The following is a 23,470-nucleotide window of genomic DNA, read 5'->3' on the forward strand; positions in this document are numbered from 1 at the left end:
TGTGGTAGAATTTATTTGTGTTGCGAAATCAACAGATATTTATGTTTATACAGCACCTTTAAGGAGTGAAATGTTCTAAGGTGTTTCATGGTGAATGTACAAAGCAAAGTATGACACTGAACCACATAAAGAGAAATTAGGTCAGATAACCAAACACTTAGTTGAAGGATAGATTTTAAGGAGAATATTAAAGGAGGTAAACAAGGTAAAGAGGCATAGAAAGGGTTTTCAAGAGCTGGGGACCAAGTAAATGAAAAGTACCACCACCAATTGAAACAATTAAAATTGGAGATACATTAGAGGCCAGAGTTTGAGTAGGGCTGATCATTCAGAGAGTAATGGGACCGGAGGAGTTTACAGAGATAGGGAGGGATGAGGCCATGGAGAGATTTGAAAACAAGTTTAAAATCAACATGTTCCTTGACAGAAGCCAATGTGGTCAGTGACCAAAGGGTGAGAGTGAGACAGGAATAAGTGAATTCCAAAATGTATACTGCTTGCTGTTGCAAATGAAACATCTAGTGAAATATTCACAAATGGGTACTTCCATTAAATGCTGCGATAGGTTGTAATAAATCTGGCATTTACCCTTCTTACTCCAGAATACAAACGTGCTGCAGTTTGAGGTTCTGAAGAAGGAACCTTAATCACTTCATTTATGTTACAGCATTTACTGTTACAAATCACTGCTTTCTCTGCTCCATACAGGCTTCTTGTCTTATACGCTGCAGAAAGCTGAAGTAAATCTGTTCAGCAACAGTTTGTGTCTGGACCTGTACGGCAGACAGATCACTCCCAGAATGTTCTGTGCGGGGAGGCTGAATGGAGGAGTGGACACCTGCCAGGTAAGCTGTCAAGGATCTGTCAATTTGGGAAACATAGCAGCTTAAGGTAATAATGGAATCCTTTGAGTTGGCAAAGGTAACAAATGACCTGGACTCCACTATTTTTTAGTGATAAATCTGATGCATTTTTTTCACATTGCATATTCTTGAACAATATATAATTGTAATTTGCAGATGATAGCTCTGTGCTGATAAATGTATTCCTTGTCAGTGCAGTATATCAGCTCTAGGTGTTAGCAAGAGGGCAGGGCATCAGATATCCATCCCTCTAGTTGTGTGACGAATGGAAGGAGATCAGTGACTGAACTTGCAACAACAAAAATAAACAACATTATGAATCCCTGGATACACTTTACTTTTTTTTCATGGGTTAACAGTGAAGCACTGTTTTTGACTAATGTAGTTAATTAACTAATTGTTGGATACTGTATCAATGGAGCATAACATCAGGCCTAGGAAAAGGACCCATATTCATCCTGGCAATATTAGATTAATTTTGAGATTTAAGTAAAATTTAGTATCCCAGAGACATAAATTAAAAATAAGGATGTTAGTTGTAAGAAGGAATAGAAAGAAAGAATTAATTTATATTAATGTACTCCTGATTTTTTAACAGTAAATCACAGCTGTTGCTGATAGGTCATTTGCTGTTCCTCCATGCTATGTGTGGAAAGTAAAGACAGTTAATAAATTTTGCACATTGTTGGAAACAGTATTTGTGCACTGTCATTGGTATGCACATTTGCACAGAGATGATGTGTTTTAATTGTACAAACACAAAGCATTTAATTCTGACAGCCTGTGCATTACTGCCATTGGTCACCTTTTACCACAGGCCAATAGCATCACAAAAAAATGAGTTATGAATTATTTTGAAGTATAATTAATTGCTGTTGCTACATCTGTCTACATAATTTTTGCCTTATCAAGATCCCTCAATTGGCAAACTGATGAATAACCAGATAATCTATTTCTGATTTTATTGGCTAAATGATAATTGCTAACCTGGAAAACAGAACTCCCTGTATCTCTTTCAGTTCAGCCACGGGATTTATTTTTTCATGTCATCCTGAACAGAACCTCAGTTTAGCATCTCAAAAGTCAGAGAATCATTTACACCTAAAAGACCAGCTGAGTTGTAGAATCAATTATCAGAGTATTACACTGAAACAAATGATAGAAATGAGTTCAAGAGACAGTGATTGTTTCCACAGAGACAGAGAGAGGAAAAGCAGGAGTTGTTAGGTATGTGAGTGGTTTGAGGCTTATGGTGAAAATATGGGACAGTTACGATGAAATATTTGGTGAATGGACATGTCAATGGAATTGAGGGATTGAGTGAGAATGTGGGTATGTGGGCTATTAGATGTGGTGTTGTCTAATCATGTCTGTCCACAGAGTTAGTGGTAACTCATTGGGCTTCAGGTGTTATTTGAGTTCCTTTCAGTCACACACAGAACTTTGATATTGTATATCTTCACAGTCACAATCAGATGAATCAGATAAGCAGCTGAACGATTACTTTCACTGTCACATGATTAAAGTTATGTATTTTGGAGTAGATCAATTTTAACTGTTGCATTCAGTGAGCGATGCACAGACAATTCCATGGCATTGTACAATATTCCATTGGCAGTTAATCTCCACATTGCCATCTGGTACCTCTTAGTGACTTGGTCACTTGTTAAAAAAGATCAAGATGTTGAAGCAGCTCCTGACTGTGCATGTCAAAATGAGCTAAAAACACAGCATGTGAGCAGTGATTGACAGATCTGTCTGAGACAATGACTCAATAGAGTACATTTTTCCTTACATTTTGTGTAGTAATAATGGATTTGTCTTTACAGGGTGATTCAGGTGGCCCACTAGTTTGCAAGGAATCCTCAGGGAAGTGGTTCCTTGTTGGAATTACAAGCTGGGGTATCGGCTGTGCAAAAGCAAATGCGCCTGGAGTCTACAGCAGAGTTACAGCTCTTCACAGTTTCATTGCACAATATGTTTTCTGAAAGCTGAAAGGTTCACATCATTCTTGATTTAATCAAACACTGTAATACATGCATTGGGATTCAATCTCAATGTGTGGGCCTCACTGGGGCCATCAACTCTGTATTCATTTCAAACACCCTGTGATCCGCTCTCTCAGTCTTCAGTATAATTTCTACAATCATTTTATTTGTGCAGTAATATGTATTTTAATCAATTGAGAATATGATTTGTCGAGATTTTTTACACAGCTCCTTACTTTGTGATTCTTGATCCTGACAAATCAAATAAGATATCATACTTTATGTCATCATAATAATCTCAGTCCTACCTGTTGTCAGCATCTCACCTCAAATGCCTGCAAGAATTTGAGGCTAAGCAGGGCCCAGTCTGTAGAAGGTATAACATGGGGAAATTTGTATTTAAACTATTCCTTGCAGAGTACCAAAATTGTTTTGCCAAATATTGGAATTCAGTAATATTAAAGTGGGATGATATAAAATCTTCTTAAATCAACTCTTAAATACTGAAAAGTAGATGTTACTTTCGCTGATGTTATTGGATGAACTTTTAATATGTTCATACAAGTTGCTAACCCACCAAAAACAGAAGTGTTTCTGCATATTATGCCTTGTATAACATCATGGACAGTATTTGCAGGCTTATAAGAACCTTATAATTAAAAGGTACAATCATACTGAGGGTTTTGTCATATAGAATGATACATTATTGTTTGAGTGAGAGTATTGACAAGTGACATTGACAAACGGTAGTTTATTGGTATATCAGATTAATCACTTTGATTTAATTATTCCTCTGAATTGAAACAATATTTTTTATTCTGTAAATTTCTATATGACTAGCATAAGCTAAATGTTTATATTTTCCACAATACTTAACATTGTATTGTATTAGTGCATTTTTTCAGCATTGCTCATGTACATGAAAAAGTGTTATTAATGGATCAGGAAACTACTTCTTCAGAGGTGGTAGCAATGCTGGTTTTCACACCAACAGGTTAATAGCTGGAATTTGAAACCAGACAAGAAATCTTACAAATTATAGGGTTTGATCAGTTAATGATGAAGTTTTTCTCCCTTCTTTTGAAGCAGTAGTAATATGTCAGCACTGTGTTTTTCTTCTTCCATGGTATGTAGGTATAATTGCCAGGGTCAGCATTTGTTGCCAATCTCTGGAGAAGGTGGTGGTGTGCTACCTTCTTGAACCACTACCGTCCCTTTTGGACAGAGGTGTACCCCCGGTGCTGTTAGAAAGGGAGACCCAAGATTTTAATCCTGCAACAGTGAAGGGTTGCTGTGTCCCTGAGTACCCCAAAATCCACGCTAAGGTTCCAATTCATGATGATGTGTGGCTTAGAGGGGGCTTACAGATGCTGGTGTTCCACGCATCTGGTACCCTCATTCTTTTAGGTGATAGAAATCTCAGGTTTGGAGGATGCTGTCGAACAAACTTTGGTGAGTTGCCACAGTCCATTGTGATACATGCTTCTATCTCTATGCACTGGTGGTTGAAGGAGTGAAGTTGGAAAATGAGATGCTGATTAAAGTGGGATGCTTTGTCCTGGATGTTTTATCAGAAATGTAAACACTAGCCGAAAAAAACTACAGTTGTGTTTATTGAAAAAGCAAAAGGAGGCTAAACGAAGTTTTACAGAAGTCAGGCAAGATAACTATACATGGGGAAAGCGATCACTGAAGAGAAAGCAGCCAATTTTATGCGGTGTCTTTATATCAATAGCTGGAATATTACAAATAAAATAGAATAACTAAAAACACATGGACGGATTGATCTGTTAGCAATGACAAATCCAGCTGCAACTTTAGTTAGAATGAAAGTCAGAAATTCAAGCTTTAATATTCATAGGAGTTCTTGTGGCACAAGCATCTTGTGACAGGTAGCACCCTGTCTCTTGACCAGAAGTACAGATGGCCAGGAAAGATTTATTCATAGCCTGATTAAACAGGTTGAGTACTAGCCTCTAAATCTTTCCAACAATCGCAGATAGTAGGAGCAGGAGAGATTCCTGGTCAGCAGGTGATTGTAATAAAGTTGGAATCTTTACCATCACTATCAATCAATGGGGACCCCTCTTGTGGTGCATTAGTAGTGTCACTACCCCGGACCAAGAGGCCTGGGTTCAAGTCCCACCTGCTCTAAAGATGTGTAATAACATCCCTGAATGGATTGATTAGGGGAAAAAAAACATCACTATTCATAGCTCCAGACTATAAAAGGCATGTAATGTTGCACATTGATACAGCAACACAGATTCCCACAGAATTTGTAAAGATGGAACATAGAAGGAAAGTAGACGAGCAGAATCTACAAAAGCACTAGCATAATACTAAAAGTATCACAGAATCCCTACAGTGTGGAGGCAGGCTATTCAGTCCTTGAGTCCACATTGACCATCCAAACAGCATCCCAACTAGACCCACCGCATCCCTATAACCCTGCATTTCTCATGGCTAACCCACCTAGCCTGCACATCCCTGGCCACTATGGGCAATTTCGGCACGGTCAACTCACCTAACCTGCACAGATTTGGACTGTGAGAGAAAACTGGAGCACCCAGAGGAAACCCAAGGGGAGAATGTGCAAACTCCACACAGACAGTCACCCAAGGGTGGAATCAAACCTGTGTCCCTGGCAGCAGCACTAATCACTGAGCCACTGTGCTGCTTCTAAAAACAAGGAACAATTTGATGGATCTGTTCACAGAATGAAATGCTTGTGCACTTTCAGAGCAACTCAATGACCGATCTCATTTATTTCATCTTTGGTTTTTTGTTGAAAATTGGTTTATAAGCACAACATGGTGATGACCAGGAATCAAAGCCAGGTCAACTGCTTAGAAGGCAGCTATGCTCACCAGTATACCACCAGTGTTCTGCCAGAATTTCTATGGCACAGGAAAGTGTCTTAACAGAGGAAGCAGATTTAACTGCAAATGTAGATCAGAATGCATGTAAAAAGTAATGAAGGGAGATTTACCGGAACAAGAATGGGAATTAATTTCCTGAATATATTCAGGATCATTAGTAAAGTAGTGTATCATCAATGAGTCATGTGAACCTTAACATAGGTGCAAGTAATGAATCAGGAATAAAGATTTGCTAATAAATAAAACATTTGGTAATTCTTACACATTTCAGTCTACCGTGGATATTTCTTGTATATTATACCAAGCATTTTACATAAACTACTAACCATTCTGTAATTGTACAATTAGCCAGAGGTGTGCCCATTGTGATTTGAACAGGATATTGTGCTTTCTGTCAATGTCACCACACTCCAGTCTTCAGTTTGTTTGAAAGTGAAGTTAAACATTCAGTGAACAAGATCAGATACAAATTGTTAAGCTACAGCATTTCACCTTATGTGGATGTACAAGATAACAATTAAAGAAAAGTAATCTGCTTAAGTCAATCTTACTCCTTTCCTCACAAACATGGACTTTAGTAACCAAGTACCATGTCCAATTTGACTTACTCGTTATACCCAATTCAAGGATAAACCACGTCATTTAAACCTTCATAATATACAGGAAGACCAGGAAAAACAGGGATTCAGTCCAGGAAATATTGAAATCAGAAAATGAAGAAACCAGCTGTAGTCGCAGCATTTGTGGAGAGAGAACCAGAGTTATATTTCTGGTTTCCTTCAAAATTCAGGATATACTAAGATGGTGAGAGCAGGGTAACAAGACCCAGGCTGTGGGATCAGGATAACACAGAGCACCGAGATCAAACCATGCTGATAGACATGGCCATGTGACTGAACGGATGGAACGGTGCAATCTGGGAGTTGTAGTTCTCAAAACACCAGCCACCAACTAGTGCGCATGCACCCCTCCGTCCGCCTCGCGCTCGGTCCGTTGCTGCAGCAGGTTAGAGGGCTTTGGCTAGGATGGACAGCTTCTCTTCAGATTTCTCCTCAGGAGGGCCTGGAGGAGGGAAGGTGGACTCCGGGATGATCATGGAGCAGGTGAAACTGCAAATCGCCGTGGCAAACGCTCAGGAACTTTTACAGGTTGGTAGGCGCTAAATAGTATCCAACAGTAGGACCTGGCTTCACAGAGCTCCTCCCTCTAGTTACCGTCCTCACCAGTTCCCGCGGTATGATGGTCGGCCGGTCTGACCAATGAGAATTCATGGCGACGAGGGGGCGGGGGAATTTCGCGTATGACGTCATATGCACGGTATCTTGAGGGCAAAGGGCAATCCTGCGTTACATCTCCCCCCACGTGGAGGACAAGGACATTGAAAATCCCAACTGAAGCTGGTAACACCAGGGAAGTGAGCAGAAAGTTTGCAGATTTTTTTTATTTTGACGAATGGAATTTTCCATTTCGCAATGCTACGATATCCCGAAAAAAAATCATCTGCCAATCCGATGTAGTTTTGTTAGCCCCTCGAATACAATAACAAATTTTAAGGACCTTCCCAGGTCTAGCAAAGAACACAGAGATCTAAAGCACGGAAACAGACCCTTTGGTCCCACTCGTCCATATTATCCATTTGTTACCTCTAGGCTTAACTATCATAACACACTTCTACTTGGTCTCCCACATTCAACCTCCTTGTAATCTCAATAATATCTGAAACTCTGCTGCTCACCAGCACCAAAACTTGTTAACCCATCAACCCTGTGTTCCCTCACATACAAAGGCTCATTTTTATAAGCAACATATTAAAATTCTCACCATTGATTTAATTCCCGGCTGTGATCATTCTTATCTCCCCATACAACTCAAACTTTGAGACCTCGAGAATTCATTTAGTCAGATTCCAACAATGCATTTATTCATTGCTTCACTATTGGTGGCTGTTTCTACAGTTGCCAAAGCTCTTGTATTCCAAACCACTTGCAATAATTGCCAACATACCTTTGACTTCCTGGTCATATTGTTATATCTGCATGTTAACTTTTGGTTCTGAAGAAGGATCACTGGACCCAAAATGTTAACTCTACTTTCTCTCCACAGATGCTGCCAGACCTGCTTTGTTTCTCCAGCAATTTCTGTTTCTGTTAACTTTTTGTGTTTCGTTGATATTCCAATGCTTTTTAACGCCAATATTCAATAGTTTCCCACCATTTTAAAAAAAAGGTTTTCTATTCTTCCTACCAAAGGGAATAACCTAATTATAGAGTCATAGAGATGTACAGCATGGAGTTTCCCTACATAATGCTTGATCTGCCACCCTTCTTGCCCACTTATTTAAACTATCTACATCATTTTGCTGACTATTTCCTTGCAGTTTACTTTTGTGCCATTAAAATAGATTGCGAATTTTGTCTTCACTTTGCTACCTTTTTCTTTTCAATTACAGTCGTTATTTCCCTTTTTGTATCTTCTGGACAGTAAATATCCATTATCCTTCCATTCACAGCTTCTCTTGACATATATTTTGTTTACTTCCTTGACCAATTGCCACTCCCTTAGGCTTTGCACATGAACATTTTTGCTTATATAATCTCTCCTAATATCTAATATATTACAGATATTCCCTTTGTTTTACCTCTTCCTCCCCCTTTTCACTTACTTAAAACCTACTGCATCTCCAGTTTTCCCCAGTTTTGACGAAAGGTCACAGCCTTGAAGCGTGAACCTGGTTTATTTCTCCACAGATGTTGCCTTACCTGAGCATTTTCTGTTTTTATTGGCTTGTTTACCACTTTTTTAAAAATCATCAGCAAAAATGGATGTATTACATTCAGTCCCTTCAAGTCATGTTATAGTCTGTAAACAGCCGAGGTCAGCACTGATCTGTGCAGCATCTGTTAGTAGCAAATATACCAACATTAAACTGACCTGCCTATTTCAAACTCTTTCTGTCCTTTAATTACTCCACTACTCATGCTGTTATGTTACCCTAACCTTGTAAACACATTGAGTCAAGTAAAATGATATGAGGACTAATGAACAAAAGCGTTGTCAAAAAGGTAGGATATAAGGAGTGAAACAAAAGAAGGATGCTGACGATCTGGAACGAAGACATAAATTGCTTGAGAAACTCAGCAGGTCTGGCAGTGTCTGTGAAGAGAAAACAGAGTTAATGTTTCGAGATCTGTGACCCTTTTTCAGAAGGATATAAGGAGGGTCTGAATGGAGGAAGGAGTGCCAACGAGGGAACTGCAGACTTTAGGACCAAAGCAGCTGAAGGCGTGCCCTACACTACCTTAGGGAGGGAACGTAGAACATAGAACAGTACAGCACAGTACAGACCCTTCAGCCCACGATGTTGTGCCGACCTATTACCCTACTCTAAAATCAAACTACACTGCATATCCTACATTATACGATCATCCATGCGCCTAACCAAGAGTCGCTTAAATGTCCCTAATGTATCTGACCCCACTACCACCACTGGCAGCGCATTCCACTCACCCACCACTCTCTGTGTGAAGAACCTACCTCTGACATCTCCCCTATACCTTCCTCCAATCACCTTGAAATTATGTCCTCTTGTAATAGTCATTTCCGCCCTGGGAAAAAGTCTCTGACTATCCACTCTATCAATGCCTCTCATCATTTTGTACAACTCTATCAAGTCTCCTCTCATCTTTCTTCGCTCCAATGAGAAAAGCCCTAGCTCCCTCAACCTTTTCTCATAAGACCTGCCCTCCAGGCCAGACAGCATCCTGGTAAATCTCCTCTGCACCCTCTCTAAACCTTCCACATCCTTTCTATAATGAGGCGACCAGAACTGAACACTAGAGTTCCAGAATTTTGGCTTAATGGCATTTGGTATGCTTGCCTTTACTAGTAAGTGGATTGAGTATAGGAGTTGGGAGGTCAAGTTGCGGATATACAGGACATTGGTTAGGCCAGCATTGGAATACTACATGCAGTTCTGGTCTCCCTGTTTAAGGAAAGATGTTGTGAAACTTGAAAGGGTTCAGAAAAGATTTACAAGGATGTTGCCAGGGTTGGAGGGTTTGAGCTGTCAGGAGAGGCTGAGCAGACTGGGGCTATTTTCCCTGGAATGTCAGAAGCTGAGGGATGACCTTATAGAAGCTTATGAAACCACCATGAGGGGCATGGATAAGGTAAATAGACAAGGTCTTTTCCTCGGGGTTGGGGAATTCAAAACTACTGGGCATAGGTTTAAGGTGAGAGGGGTAAAAAGGGACCTAAGGGGCAACTTTTTCATGCAGAAGGTGCATGTATGGAATGAGCTGCTACAGGAAGTGTTGGAGGCTGGTACAATTACAGCATTTAAAAAAACATCTGGATGGGCATATGAATAGGAAGGGTTTAGAGGGATATGGGCCAAATGCTGGCAAATGGATATGTGGCCGGCATGGATGGGTTGGATCGAGGGATGTGTTTCTGTGCTGTAAATGTCAATGTCTAACATGTTTGCATAATTAACACCAGAACCAAAGACTACTGGTTAATTTGGTTTCTTAAACAAAAAAAATTTAAAGGTGACTAAGTTGTCTTCTGTCCCTTTAAGAAAGGTGCAAACTTTGAATTGTTAATGGCATTATCAAGATTTTTTTTAATGGTTTGTGGGCCTCGCTGCCAAGTTCAGTATTGTTCCCCATCTTTAGTTGCTAGGTAGTTTCAAAGGCCAGTTAATCACAGTACAGCAGGTCCAGGTAAGGTTGGCAGATTTCCTTTCTTTAAAGGACATTAGTGAACCAGATGGGCTCTTACGTACGTGTAAGCGTATGAATTAGAAGCAGAAATAGTCCTATTGGCCACTACATGCCTGTTCCAGTATTCTGTATGTTTATATATTTGCATCTACCCCAGATAATATTTGAAGCTCTTGCCTAACAGGAATCTGTCTAATTCTGCCTTAAAAATGCCCAATGATACTTCCTCCACCTCCTTCTGAGACAGAAAGTTCTGAAGTCTCACAACTGCACGAGAGAAAAGTTTCCACCTTTTCTGAAAACCGTGCAGGATATTAGATCATAGAAGTTATCATAGAGTTGCTACAGTGTGGAAACAGGCCCTTCAGCCCTACAAGTCCACACCGGCCCTCAGAGCATCCCACCCAGACCCATCACCCTATACCCCACCTAATCTACACACCCCTGAACACAATGGGCAGTTTAACGTGGCCAAACCACCTAGCCTGCACATCTTTAGACTGTGGAAGGAAACCGGAGCACCTGAAGGAAACCCACGCAGACACAGGGAGAATGTGCAGGTGGTACTTGAACTTGGGATTCCTGGTCCCGAGGTAGGGACACTGCCACAGGACACTCTATTTAGAGACTTCTACTTCAAAAAAGTTGCTTCTCACTCTTCTAAACTCCTATTGAATCAAGCCCAGTCTGTCTACCCTTTCCTCATGAGGTAATCTTTTCGGCCCAGTAAACGTAAAAACTGTCTCTGGTGTGTTTACATCCTTAAATAAGTAGTCCAACCCTTCACGGATGTCTCAGTTATGCTGTATATAACTGACACATTGCTTTCTTTCATTTATGTTCAATTCCTTTTGTAATAAAGAATAGCATTCCATTAGCCTTAGTTACTTGCTGTACATACAGGCTAATACTTTATGACATATACCAGAACACCTAGATCTCCTTGCGCCTCAGAATGCTGCAGTTTTTTTACCATTTAAGTAACTTTTCTTTTATTCTTCCTGCCAAAGTGAATGTTCAAATTTCCTTTTCCTACATTCCATCTGCCATATTTTTGCCCACTCACTCAACCAATCTGTATTCATCTGAAACTTTGATGTGTCCTCTTCACAACATACTTTCATGTTTTCATCAACTGTTCACAACAGTTGATTCTGGTTTCATGGTCAGGATTACTGAGACTAGCTTTTTAATTCCAGGTTTTATTAATTATATTTAAATTCCACCAGGGACTTATTTGGGCCTGTGGACTACTGGACTAGTGATGTTACCACCATGCCAATGTCTCTGTCTTCAGTGGAAGAGAGGCTCGGAGGTGGATATTGTGGTTAGTTAATGCAGAAAGTTAGAACCATGGGTATAAGTGAGGCGTTAAGAAGTCTAGAGATTATGAGGGCTTTGAGGATTTTAGCAGCAGTTAAGCTGAGGCAGAGTGCAGTGTGGCATTGTTACACAGGTGTAAGTAAGTGAATTTAGAGTGTTATGGACCAGGCCAGACCCCCTCAAAATAGTTTAAGAAGGTAGCACAGACCCTAACCTTTTCTTATTTCAATGGCAGATGTGAACAGGGTGTTCCAGGTGTGATGCAACTGGTCAAACTACTCTTCTTTAAGCAAAACAAAATTTATTTAAACACTACAGTTGAAACATGAACAAAAGAAAGCGGAATTTGAAGTAATTTAATTATTGGAAAACCTAATGGACCTGATACAGCAACTTAACTAATTAACTGTTCCAATATAGTAACATCCGATAAACACACCACTTGGGAAAAAGATAAATTCAAACACAGATTCTTACAGACAGGGGGGAACAACATCCTGAGAGAGATTTCAGAGAAAGTCAAAGGAACTCTTTACTGAAGCTTGCAACAATTCTGGTACTCAAAATATCTTGTGACTGCTACAGCTTAAAAAAAACCTGAACTGGGAGAACTGGCCACTCCCCTTCCATTGTTTAAGCTGTTACTTCCTAGACTCTTTGGAACCACTGCCTTTACAACCTCTCTTCAAAAAAAACCAAGGCCAGAGTAACCTTTTTAAAGTGACAGTATTGTCACAGGAGATGGCTGGATATGTGGCATCAGATATGATACTGTGGTTGCAAACAGCCATTTGCCTTTCTGGGATGGAGTCACTGACAGTCAGGGCCAGGGAAAGTCACAGGCTCCAGTGTTGCTGCCAACCCAAGCTCAGTTGGCTCCCTAGAATTCCATTTCCCAGTTATTGGACCCTGCTGTACCCCCTGGCCCAGGCCCTAGCGGATAGTGAACATGAATGGTGGGATGTGAAGGCAATGTTTTGGTCTCCACAACATACATTTGAAGATTATTTCTGTCTAAACAATATTGAATTGAGAGACAGAATGGTAGAGAGTGATGGTGCTGAGGTACAGCGTATATTCAGGATGAATGCTGTGTTGTTGGATAATGTCGCTAAGGGCCAGCATGTAGTAGAAATTGGCAGAGGCTAAGGATGAATCTTTAGGGTACACCAGACCTAATAGTTCTGGCACAGGAAGAGAACTACAGGCAATTCTTTCATGTGAATCGTAAGACAATAATGGAACTAGGTATGTGCAGTACCAGTGTGTAACACTAGAGGAAAGGCCACGGAGGTGGATGTTGTGACCAGCTATGTCAAAGTCTACAAAAGGATGAGGAGGGATGGTTTATCTCATTCACAGAGGACGTCATCAATTAGCTCTGACTCTTATACAGGCAAAAGGAATCATTTGTACATCGCATTGTTTTTCATTGGAAAAAGAGGGGGCCATGGCAACTACCGATCTACATTTCCATGGCAACACCCTGATCAATCAAAGTCTATCTTTCTGTTTTGACAACTAAGATTGACAGTTAACTGCTCTTGTTGTATCTCCATGCCATTGATGACCCAACCAATTAGTACCCTTTCTCATTCTGTATGTATTTGTGTCTCTTTTTAAAGTGTGTTTTTTGTGTCCTATTCCTAATGAGTGCATGATGAAAAGCTTTGACTTCTCGATTCCTTTTAGCACTGTTTAGGGTAAATACTACCAAATAAGATTGAAGTTGAAATCTGCAGAAATTATACCATCACAAGATCTAGAAAGACTGTCAAACCACCTATGTATTATATAGACTCCTGGAACCTTAAATCTCTCAGTTCTTGTTTCTATGTAAATAGTTTTGCAACTACACTAATGTATACATATTTTCACTCAATGTATGTAATTGTATCTTGGGGGTTGAGGGTGAAAAGGGTATAATCTTATGGTTTAGAAGCTCAATGCTGATAAACAAAGGACCAAGATGAAACCATATGACTAACTGCCATGTGCAGAAACGTGCTAGCAGGAGGTTGCATACATAGTTATGTGTAGTAGACTGAGCATATGAGATTTTCATGAAAAATAAATTTGTGTTACTTAATCTGCATTACTTATCAATAATACAAGAAATGTGACAGTGGCCTCTTCTGGACAAGATGAGTTTGGAAAGGGCATCAGGGAAAGTTAAAAGAAAAACTAAGAAAAGGTGTGTGTTACATAACATTTTTGTCCATGCATCATAGTGGCACCATAAATCTATTATTACTTCGTTGAGGCACCAAATCTACACCAAATAAATATCATAAGTAAGTATAATGAGAGTCTAGACAATGAATGTGGGAGACAATTCAATTCCAAGCTGATACTGACTCACACAATATACGCACCCACTTAACTTCCCATGAGCAACCAATGGATCCAGATTGAGGGCAGTAACTACGGGTGATTTACTGTTCCCTATACAAAACTGCTGAGACCAATTATAGCCCTGTAGCAGCCATCCTGGCTGAGACCAGACGCCGGTTATTTATTGTATATGGCATCTTCAACAGAAATATTACCGCAGGTACTTAATTAATCTGACTCAGTAATGTCCTTTAGGAAAAGAAGTATGCTATTTTTTTAGATAACAAAGTGTACATCTGCAGTTCCTACTATCTCTGATGCTATTTTTTTAACCTGGTCTGGCCTACGTGTGACTCCAGATCCACATTTTGGTTGACTCCGACTACCCTCCTGGGCAATAAAGGATAAGCAATAAATGCTGACCTAGCCACTGATGTCCACATCCCGTGAATGAATAAAACAAACCTAACAAAGGTATGATTGATGCTGAACCTAAACAAGAGATTTAAATAATAGACCAAAAAAATGGGCTATGAGAAGCTTTTTTTTTAAGGGAGCAATGGAGTGGAGAGTCCTGGTACTTTTGGATGGTCAAGCCTTTGATCTTACTTCCTCGGATCTTGAGTCTGACCCCTGATGCCAAAAGCACTGTTATCAGGTTTACATTTCAGAATCCTACCTGGGGGAATGTATGTAGGCAAAATATTAATAGTGCATGGACATTTATGTCACGGTGGAGTTGAAACGCAGAGTAAGAATGTTTGTTTTGTGTCATTTCAGAGAATGACTGATAAATGTTTCAGAAAATGTATTGGCAAGCCAGGAAGTTCACTGGACAACTCTGAACAGGTAATACTTTCTGGTTTATGGAGCAAAGAACATGAACAGGCCTTTCGGGTCACAAAAACTGCACCGACACATGACACCTTTCTAAACTAAAACTTTGTGCCTTTGCGGTGTCTGTATTCCTTGCCTATTCATGTAACTTTCAAGATGCCTCTTAAACGTTGCTATTGTATCTGCCTCCAACACCATCTCACGTCTCCTTTAAATTTACCCCCTTTTACCTTAAGCCTATGTTCCTTAGTAATTGGCATTTCTACCCTGGTAAAAAGACTCTGACTATCTATTCTATCTGTGTCTCTCATAATTTTGTAAGCATCTATAATGTTGCCTCTCATGCTTTGACATTCTAGTGAAAACAAACCAAGTTTATCCAAATAAAAACCGAAAAAAACTGTGGATGCTGTAAATCAGGAACAAAAACAAAGTTGCTGGAAAAGCTCAGCAGGTCTGGCAGCACCTGTGAAGGAAAAAACAGAGTTAACGTTTCGGGTCCATTGAGTTCTGAGGAAGGGTCACTGGACCCGAAACATTAACTCTGTTTTTTCCTTCACAGATGCTGCCAGACCTGCTGAGCTTTTCCAGCAACTTTGTTTTTGTTCCAAGTTTGTCCAATCTCTCCTTATACCTGATACCCTCCATGCCAGGAAACATCCTGAGAAACCATTTCTAAACCCTGTCCAAAGCCTCCACATCCTTCTGGTAGTTTGGCAGTCAGAACTGTATACAGTATTCCAAATGTGGCCTAACTAAAGTTCTATACAGCTGCAACATTACTTGTCAATTTTTATACTTTATGCCCTAACCGATGAAGGCAAGCATGCCATATGCCTTCCTGACCACCTTATCCACTGTGTTGCCACATTAAGGAAACTGTGGACCTGTACTCCTAGATCCCACCATGTTGATACTACTAAGGGTTCTGCCAATTATTGTATACTTCCCTCCTCCATTAGATCTTCGACAACACATCACCTCGCATTTGTCCAGATTAAACTCTATCTGCCACTTATCTGCCTAAGTCTCCAGCCTGCCCATATCCTGTATTGTCTGGCAATCAGCCTCCCTATCCACAGCTCTCCCACTCTTTGTGTGGTTGCCAAACTTATTAATCAGGCCACCTACAGTCTCCTCCAAATCAATTATATATTACAAACAACAGGAATCCCAGCACTGATCCCTGCAGAACACCACTGGTCACAGGTCTCCAATAAGAAAAATGCCCTTCTACTGCTATTCTCTATTTTCTATGACTAAGCCAGTTCTATATCCATCTTACAGCTCACTGCAGATCCCATGTGATTTCATCTTTTGTATCAGCCTGCCATGAGGGACCTTGTCAATGGACTTGCTAAAGTCCATATAGACATTACTGCCCTGCCCTCATTGATCATCTTTGTTACTTCCCCAAAAAAACTCCATCAAGTGGGTGAGACATGACCTTCACCACACAAAGCCTTGCTGCCTATAGCTAATAAGTCTATATTTTCCAGATGTGAATAAAGCCTATCCCTAAGAATCTTGTGCAATAATTTCCATACCACTGACATAAGGAGTGCTTATGTCAAGAAGTGTTCTACAACAGGCGTCCTCTTGCATTTGAAATTGTTTGTTTACATTTAAGTATGAAATATGGAAATGAAAGTAGGATCTGATTCTTTTCTGATAACTGTGTAGCATCTATCATTGTACACTGTGTATTCATAACTCATAAAAGCATAGAAATAGTGGGAAACCAAGCATTTAATGATAGTGAAAACTTAAAATTATTAATATTAGTTTTTAAAAAAGGAGACGGTAACAGAACTGGAAACTGAGAATTCACTTGAACTGAATGCCAAAGCCCTACAGCTGTAAAAGAGACAACTGTGAAGGTAGGAGATGTACTGGATATGATCTTCCAAAATTCGCAAAATTCTGACTGTCTCAGTGGATTGGCGGATAGCAAAAGAGAGAGAGAGAAATTAGGGCAGTACAGGCCATTTGGTCATTGAGATAATGCTGGAGAGGAAGTCAAAGGTATGTTGGCAATTATTGCAAGTGGTTTGGAATACAAAAGCTTTGGCAACTGTAGAAACAGCCACCAATAGTGAAGCAATGAATAAACACATTGTTGGAATCTGACTAAATTAATTCTCGAGGTCTCAAAGTTTGAGTTGTGTGGGGAGATAAGGATGATCACAGCCAGGAATTAAATCAGTGGTGAGAATTTTAATATGTTGCTTATAAAAATGAGCCTTTGTAGGTGAGGGAACACAGGGTTGATAGATTCACAAATTTTGTTGCAGGTGAGCAGCAGAGTTTCAGATATTATTGAGATTACACGGGGGTTGAACGTGGGAGACCAGCCAGTAGTATGTTATGATAGTTAAGCCTAGAGGAAACAAATGGATGGCGTGGACGAGTTGGACCAAAGGGTCTGTTTCCGTGCTGTATGTCTCTATGACTCTAATTGGGAAGTGTTTCCATAGTTACACTAGTTTTAAGCAATCCAATGTACTGTGTACAGTTTTGGTTTCTATAAAGGAAGGAAATATTTGCCTTAGAAGGAGTACAATGGGTGTTCACTAGACTAACTTAAGAATTGAGATTATTTTCCTTTGAGAAAAGGTAGAGTTCTATACAGGTTAAACTAAATGGAATTTAGATCAATCATAGGTGATCCAATTGAAAAGTATTGGGTTTTAAGATGGCTTGCCAAGGCAGATGCTGAGAGGTTGTTTCATTTGGCAGGGAAGTCTAGAACTAAAAGGTATAGTCTCGGGTCAGGGGATTGGCAATTTAGGATTGAGCTAAGGAGAAATTCTTTTCATTCCAAGGATTGTGAATTTTTAGAATACTCTGCCTAGTAAGCTGTGAATGCTAACCTATTGAATGTATTCTATGCCAAGATTCATTTACTTTTGGACTTTTTAGGCAGTCAAGAGACAGTGGGATTGATTGGGAAAGTGGAGTTGAGGTTAAGGATTAGCATGATCTTGTGGAATGGCTTGTATTAGAGTTTGAAGTGCGGCATGCCCTACGCCTATGTCTACCTTGTGTTCTCACTCTGTTCATTGTACATGTACCTACTCTTTCCACGCTGCCCTACATTTTTAAATGCTTCAAGCATTTATCTAATTTTGTTTTGAACATTGTTACTGAACGTGCTCCAATCTCCCTTTCGGGAAGTCCATTGAGAATCATAATAATCAAAAAACTTCTCCTTATTTTATCTCTGGCCATTTTACCAATTACACACAATCTGTATTCTCTACTTCCTGATCCTTCAGCTACTGGATACTTGCAGCAGAACTGCCTCTGTTGTGGAATAACCAACACATCTAATTATCACAGACTCGCTAATCACTTGAATTTGCGTAAATGTTTGAAAGTATGTTAATCTTTTAGAGCTTTTAGCATGACAAGTATGATAACCATCTATTCCTGTATGGTAGGAAAACTCTTGTAGTCCCTATTAGAAGACAGACCTGCTTCACTTCTCTATTTGTGTTGCTATTTCCCCATTTCTTCGTTCCTATTTGGAATCCTTAGACTCAGCTCTGTAACACTACAGTCAAGAAAGCACAACAACGCCTCTACATCAGGAGGCTAAGGAAATTCGGTATGTCTGTAAAGACTGTTACCAATTTTTATAGATGCACGATAAAAAGCATTCTATCCGGTTGCGTCGTGGCTTGTTATGGCAACTGCACTGCCCAGGACTGGAAGAAGCTACAGAGTTATGAATACAGCCAAGTCCATCATGCAGGCCAGCCATCCATCCATTGATTCCATTTATACTTCTTGCTGCCTCACAAAGACACTCAACATTATCAAAGACCCCTCCAACCCCTTCTTTCGGGCAGAAGATACAAAAACTTATACGCATGTACCAACAGATTCAAGAACAGCTTCTTCTCCGTTGCTATTAGATGTCTTAATAGACTTCTTAAATTTTAAATTTAGTATTGATCGCATTCTTTGTGCACCTTCTCTGCAGCCGTAACACACTATTCATTGCTCTGTTCTGTTACTCTTATGTACTTTGTATGGTATTATCTGCCTGTACTGCACACAAAACAAAACTTTTCACTGTACTAGGTGCATATGACATGAGTGATTTTCACCAGTATATCCCACCTCAAAACTGGAAATATTTACTGAGATGTGTTCACTTTGTATCTTCTACAACAGCTAAATCCTGGAATCTTCATGCTGATATTCAGCTTGTAATAATATCACTTATACTCTGCCTAATGATGGTTAGGAATTATTTAATTTGAAGATGGAAGTCTGGAGAAATACTTTTTATTCTAAGGACTCTTGCTTTCCAAGGAAGAAAATGATAAGCATTCATTAAATTCACATAACATCTGTTTTTGAAAATATAGTTTTCTTGCTTTGTAAAATATTACAGTAATAAAGGATTCGGTGGCTGTCCTATGACTCTTAGATAGTAATGGAATTGTTTTAGCACTCATCGTGGACATGGCATCACTAAATTAGTCTAGTAGGAAATAGGAACTTGTTTGTGGAATGACATCCTTGAGCCTCAGCATGTAAAATCGGAGCCGCTCGCTAACCCCTGTGTATTGAATTGGATTTATACTCCACTCTTCTTTTAACCATATCTTTCAGAAATGTATAGCAATGTGTATGGATCGATACATGGATGCCTGGAACACAGTATCACGGACGTATAACTCCAGACTACAACGAGAGCGAGCTCAAATGTAGTTGCACGGCAAAAGAGGAAAGGAGCAGCTTGGACTGTATTCGTACGGGGAGAGAAGACCTCGAGTAAGGGAGGGATGTACGCAAAGTAACTGTGTATGTCTGAGAGAAAAGTGGCTAAACTGCCTAGGTTATAACACAATTGTGTCAGCCTGTATTCTGTGGACTTAATTATGATTATAATAAAAGTAGATGATTGTGAACATTAGTTTTCTTTATGCTTCTATCATACCTGAGCAACGAGATCATACTTAGAACATGTTTCAACTCTGTGACAGCATTCACTTACATAGCGCCATGGTGTTGCAGAATATCTGGGGATGCTTTACAACTATGTTCTTTTGGAATAGGTCCTTAAGTAAAACACCCTGATGGTTCATTGGGTTGAGACAATGCTAAGTGTTTCCATTAGGCATGCAGTATGGAAGATCCCATCAGCACTCTCTGCACAGTGTGCTAATTCTAATAGTTGTTATAATTGACCTTAGCCCATTAGGATAAGGGAAAGGAAAAAACCCTTTATATTCTCTACGTAGTAATTCCTGTGGCTACCTTTTAGGGACAGGGTTGGGTTATTTGGACAAATTAATGGGATGTTGGGAACGTGTAATTAGTAAGTCAGCATTTTTTTAAATGATAGATTTACAAGAATGACTGTTATATATGTTATAACTACATTATTATACTTGCAAAGCTTGTCAAGTTCTTTTTCTTAAATACCAGGTGTGAACAGAAACCTGAACTAGATCTTGGGTTCTGGATATTGCTGGCTAGGCCAGAATGCTTTATCCATCCCTAATTGCTCTTGAGCAGGTGATGGTGAGCTGCCGTCTTTAACTGCTGCAGTCCAAATGGTGTGGGTACACCTACAGTGCTATTTGGAAGAGAGTTCCAGAATTTTGATGCAGTGACTGAAAGAGTGGCAATGTACTATTCCATGTAAAGATAGTGTTTGACTTGTACAGGAACTTGCTAATGGGCAGTGTTCCCATGAATCTGCTATCCTCTTCCTAGGTGATAGAAGCCATGGGTTTGGAAGGTGCTGTCAGAGGAGCTTTAATGAGTAATTGCAGTGTGCCTTGTGGGTTGTGCACACTGCAGCCACTTTGAAGAGAAGGGAATGAATGCTGAAGGTGGTGGATGGTGTGCCGATCAGTGGGCTTTGGTTAGGATAGTATTGCTCATCCAGGCAAGTGGAGAATATTCCATCACATTTCTTTAGGTAACATTAAGAGACTTATCAAACCGGATCCCGCACCCTAAAAGTTTCTCCTCTTCAAGGAGCACTTGTACCTACTGAATGATGACAGGGTGTAGATCTTATGTCCTTCACCGCTTTTTTGTTGGGTGATGGTGTGGGTTCTGGTGCTTTGACCTTCCTACTGAGAATGTGCAATTTCTGTGATATGAGTGCTGAATTTCCATGTCATTTTCCAAGTTCCTTGTGACAGTTTGTTTTAAGCAAGCATATTATGTATTAGTTTGAAAGCTTTGTATTGTGGTGTATAACCTATGCAAGGATTATGCAGCAGGTTTCTATTAACTCTCACTGACAGTGGATTCCAAACATCTAGGATGAGTTTGAATTACTCCGGTTTTATACAGATTCATGAAGAAATACTGCAGTCATGGAGTAATACTGTAGGAGTGGTGGCACTGTGAAAATTGAATAACTTTATTTTCTAGAATGCTTTTTTGTCTGATCAGAATGCACTTGTGATGCAAGTGTGTCTGACATAAAAATCTGGCTACACCTGTACTGAAAGCAATGCAAATGAAACAGAAAACAATAGATACTGCAGTACAGTGAGACACTGATATTTCAAATACAGGACCCAAATTTTCCTTAGAACTAAAAAGCTCCAAATTTAAGGCTAAATTGGGCAATATCAGGCCACATGATGTCTATTGTGGAAAATGGAAAAATATCGGACGTGCAACATGGAAGTGTTGGAAACGATATTACTGAGGCAGAAGATGGACTTCTGTAACCCACGCTGTACCTAACCTATAAGTGTTGAAGGGAGCTTTATTCCATGTCGTGCTTTAACTGATTGGATATCAAGTTATAGCACTCTCCTATGGCTATAGAAGAAAGTGTCCCCCCACCCCTCTCTCAAGAACAAAGGAAAAAGCAACTTGTTCAGGATATTTCAATTCTAAAATGTTGGATTTCCAAAAATCGGGACAGGATAATTTCCTGTAGGGAAGAACATTTATTCCTCTACACTAAGAACTGTTGATGCGCCAGGGCAATACTGAGCGAATGCTGCACTGACCGTGGTGTCTTGGTCCTGTGAAACACAACTGCTTGTTCCATGAATGCAAAAGATCCCATGGCACTATTTTGAAACAACAGGGGAGTTCACCTTAGTAGCCTGGCCAATAGTAATCATTCCATCAACAGTGCAAAGAGATTATCTGGTCATTATCATATTGTTGTTTGTGGGAGCTAGCAGTGTGTAAACTATCTTCTTTTGTGACAGTTGGTGTTAGTGTAAACAAGGGTCGGTTAGCTCAGTTGGCTAGAAGGCTGGTTTGTGATGAAGAGGGATGCCAACAGCATGGATTCATTTCCCACACTGGGTGAGGTTACCACAAACGGCTTTCCTTCTCAACCTCTCCCCTTGCCTGAGGCGTGGTGACCTTCAGGTAAAAGCACCACCAGTCATCTTTCTCCAATGACAGAGAAAGCTCTATGGTCTGGTAGGACAATGCAACTTTGCCTTTGCTTTGGTAATGCAAGGTGCCATATAAATACAATAAAACAGTGTTGGAGAAACTCAACTCATTAGCTGTAGCAGCATCGTTGGAGAGAAAAAGAGTTAACGTTTATAGTCCAGTATGACCCTTTGGAACTGTATATAATGCAAATCTTTTTAATGGTTATTGTGGCTGATTGGAAGGAAATTCCATTCACATTTTAAGGCACAATTTTGTCAGTTCAAATCATAGAGGTGAGAGAGTTAGTTAATATAGTATCATGGAATCACTAGGTTGTGGCAAGAGGCCATTTGGCCCATCGAGTCCACGCTTACCCTCCGAAGAGCATCCCACCCAGACTCAGCCACCCACTCTATCCCTGTAGTCCCACATTACTGTGGTTAACCCAACTAACCTGCATATCCCTGGATACTGCGGACAAATTAGCATAGGCAATCCACCTAGTGTGCACATCTTTCTGGGAAGAAACTGGAGCACCTGGGGAAAACACGCAGATGTGAGGAGAATGTGCAGACTCCACACAGACAGCCATCCAAGACTGGAATCGAACCTGGGTCTATGTGGCAGCAGTGCTAAACACTGATTCAATTAATCTTCATCTTCAATTAAACTTCACACATTCAAAAATTTTCACTGTTCTGTCGTTTATACCTTCCGTCTTGGAGCAGCTGCTGATTTATCTTTGGATTATTAAGGAATGTGGCAAGACATAATTGACTGCTCTTTCCCAGAGTATCCTGAGAAAGTGGTGGGAGGGAGGTGTATCCTTAAAACAGATGCTGCAGCCTTGTTGGATTGGAACAGAGAGTTGCATCCTGGAATGTCTGAGATAACAAGGTGTACAGCTGGATGAACACAGCAGGCCAAGCAGCATCAGAGGAGCAGGAAGGCTGACGTTTCGGGCCTAGACCCTTCTTCAGAGCATCCTGGAATGCTCTGAATTGTGAAGGTAAGTGCTCATTTAGGTGACCGGTGCGGTTAGATTAGAATAACAAAAAAGAAGGTGCTGGAGAAACTCAGCAGGACTCCAGCATTCTTTGTTCCAGTACGACTTCTCAGGAAGACCTGCTGAG

General features: G+C 40.1%; 2 protein-coding genes across 3 annotated transcripts in view; both read left to right on the forward strand.

Moving 5' to 3' along the window:
- The window catches only part of LOC109933114 (transmembrane protease serine 9-like), a 37,790-nt gene extending 31,792 nt beyond the window's left edge, over window positions 1-5,998 (forward strand). For both annotated transcript variants that reach the window (XM_048613975.1, XM_048613976.1), the window contains exons 12-13: window positions 709-845; window positions 2,693-5,998. In XM_048613975.1, the coding sequence (XP_048469932.1) occupies window positions 709-845; window positions 2,693-2,851 (296 nt within the window). In that variant the 3' untranslated portion in view covers window positions 2,852-5,998. The remainder of the gene's footprint in view (window positions 1-708; window positions 846-2,692) is intronic.
- A 679-nt stretch (window positions 5,999-6,677) lies between these two features.
- timm13 (translocase of inner mitochondrial membrane 13 homolog (yeast)) lies at window positions 6,678-19,876 on the forward strand. The gene is made up of 3 exons (XM_020532097.2): window positions 6,678-6,881; window positions 14,895-14,963; window positions 19,578-19,876. The coding sequence occupies exons 1-3, from the start codon at window positions 6,759-6,761 to the stop codon at window positions 19,674-19,676; spliced, it is 291 nt and encodes a 96-aa protein (XP_020387686.1). The 5' UTR covers window positions 6,678-6,758; the 3' UTR covers window positions 19,677-19,876.
- Window positions 19,877-23,470: the final 3,594 nt, after the last annotated feature.

This window comes from Rhincodon typus, chromosome 29 (genome assembly GCF_021869965.1).
Source record: "Rhincodon typus isolate 14 chromosome 29, sRhiTyp1.1, whole genome shotgun sequence".
NCBI classification, from domain to species: Eukaryota; Metazoa; Chordata; class Chondrichthyes; order Orectolobiformes; family Rhincodontidae; genus Rhincodon; species Rhincodon typus.

Bases quoted from the DNA above. Each gene is read 5' to 3' on its own strand.
- timm13 (XM_020532097.2), top strand. From the start codon at position 6,759: ATGGACAGCTTCTCTTCAGATTTCTCCTCAGGAGGGCCTGGAGGAGGG. The intron at 6,882-14,894 runs GTTGGTAGGCGC...GTGTCATTTCAG, and splicing joins ACGCTCAGGAACTTTTACAG to AGAATGACTGATAAATGTTT. The intron at 14,964-19,577 runs GTAATACTTTCT...CATATCTTTCAG, and splicing joins CACTGGACAACTCTGAACAG to AAATGTATAGCAATGTGTAT.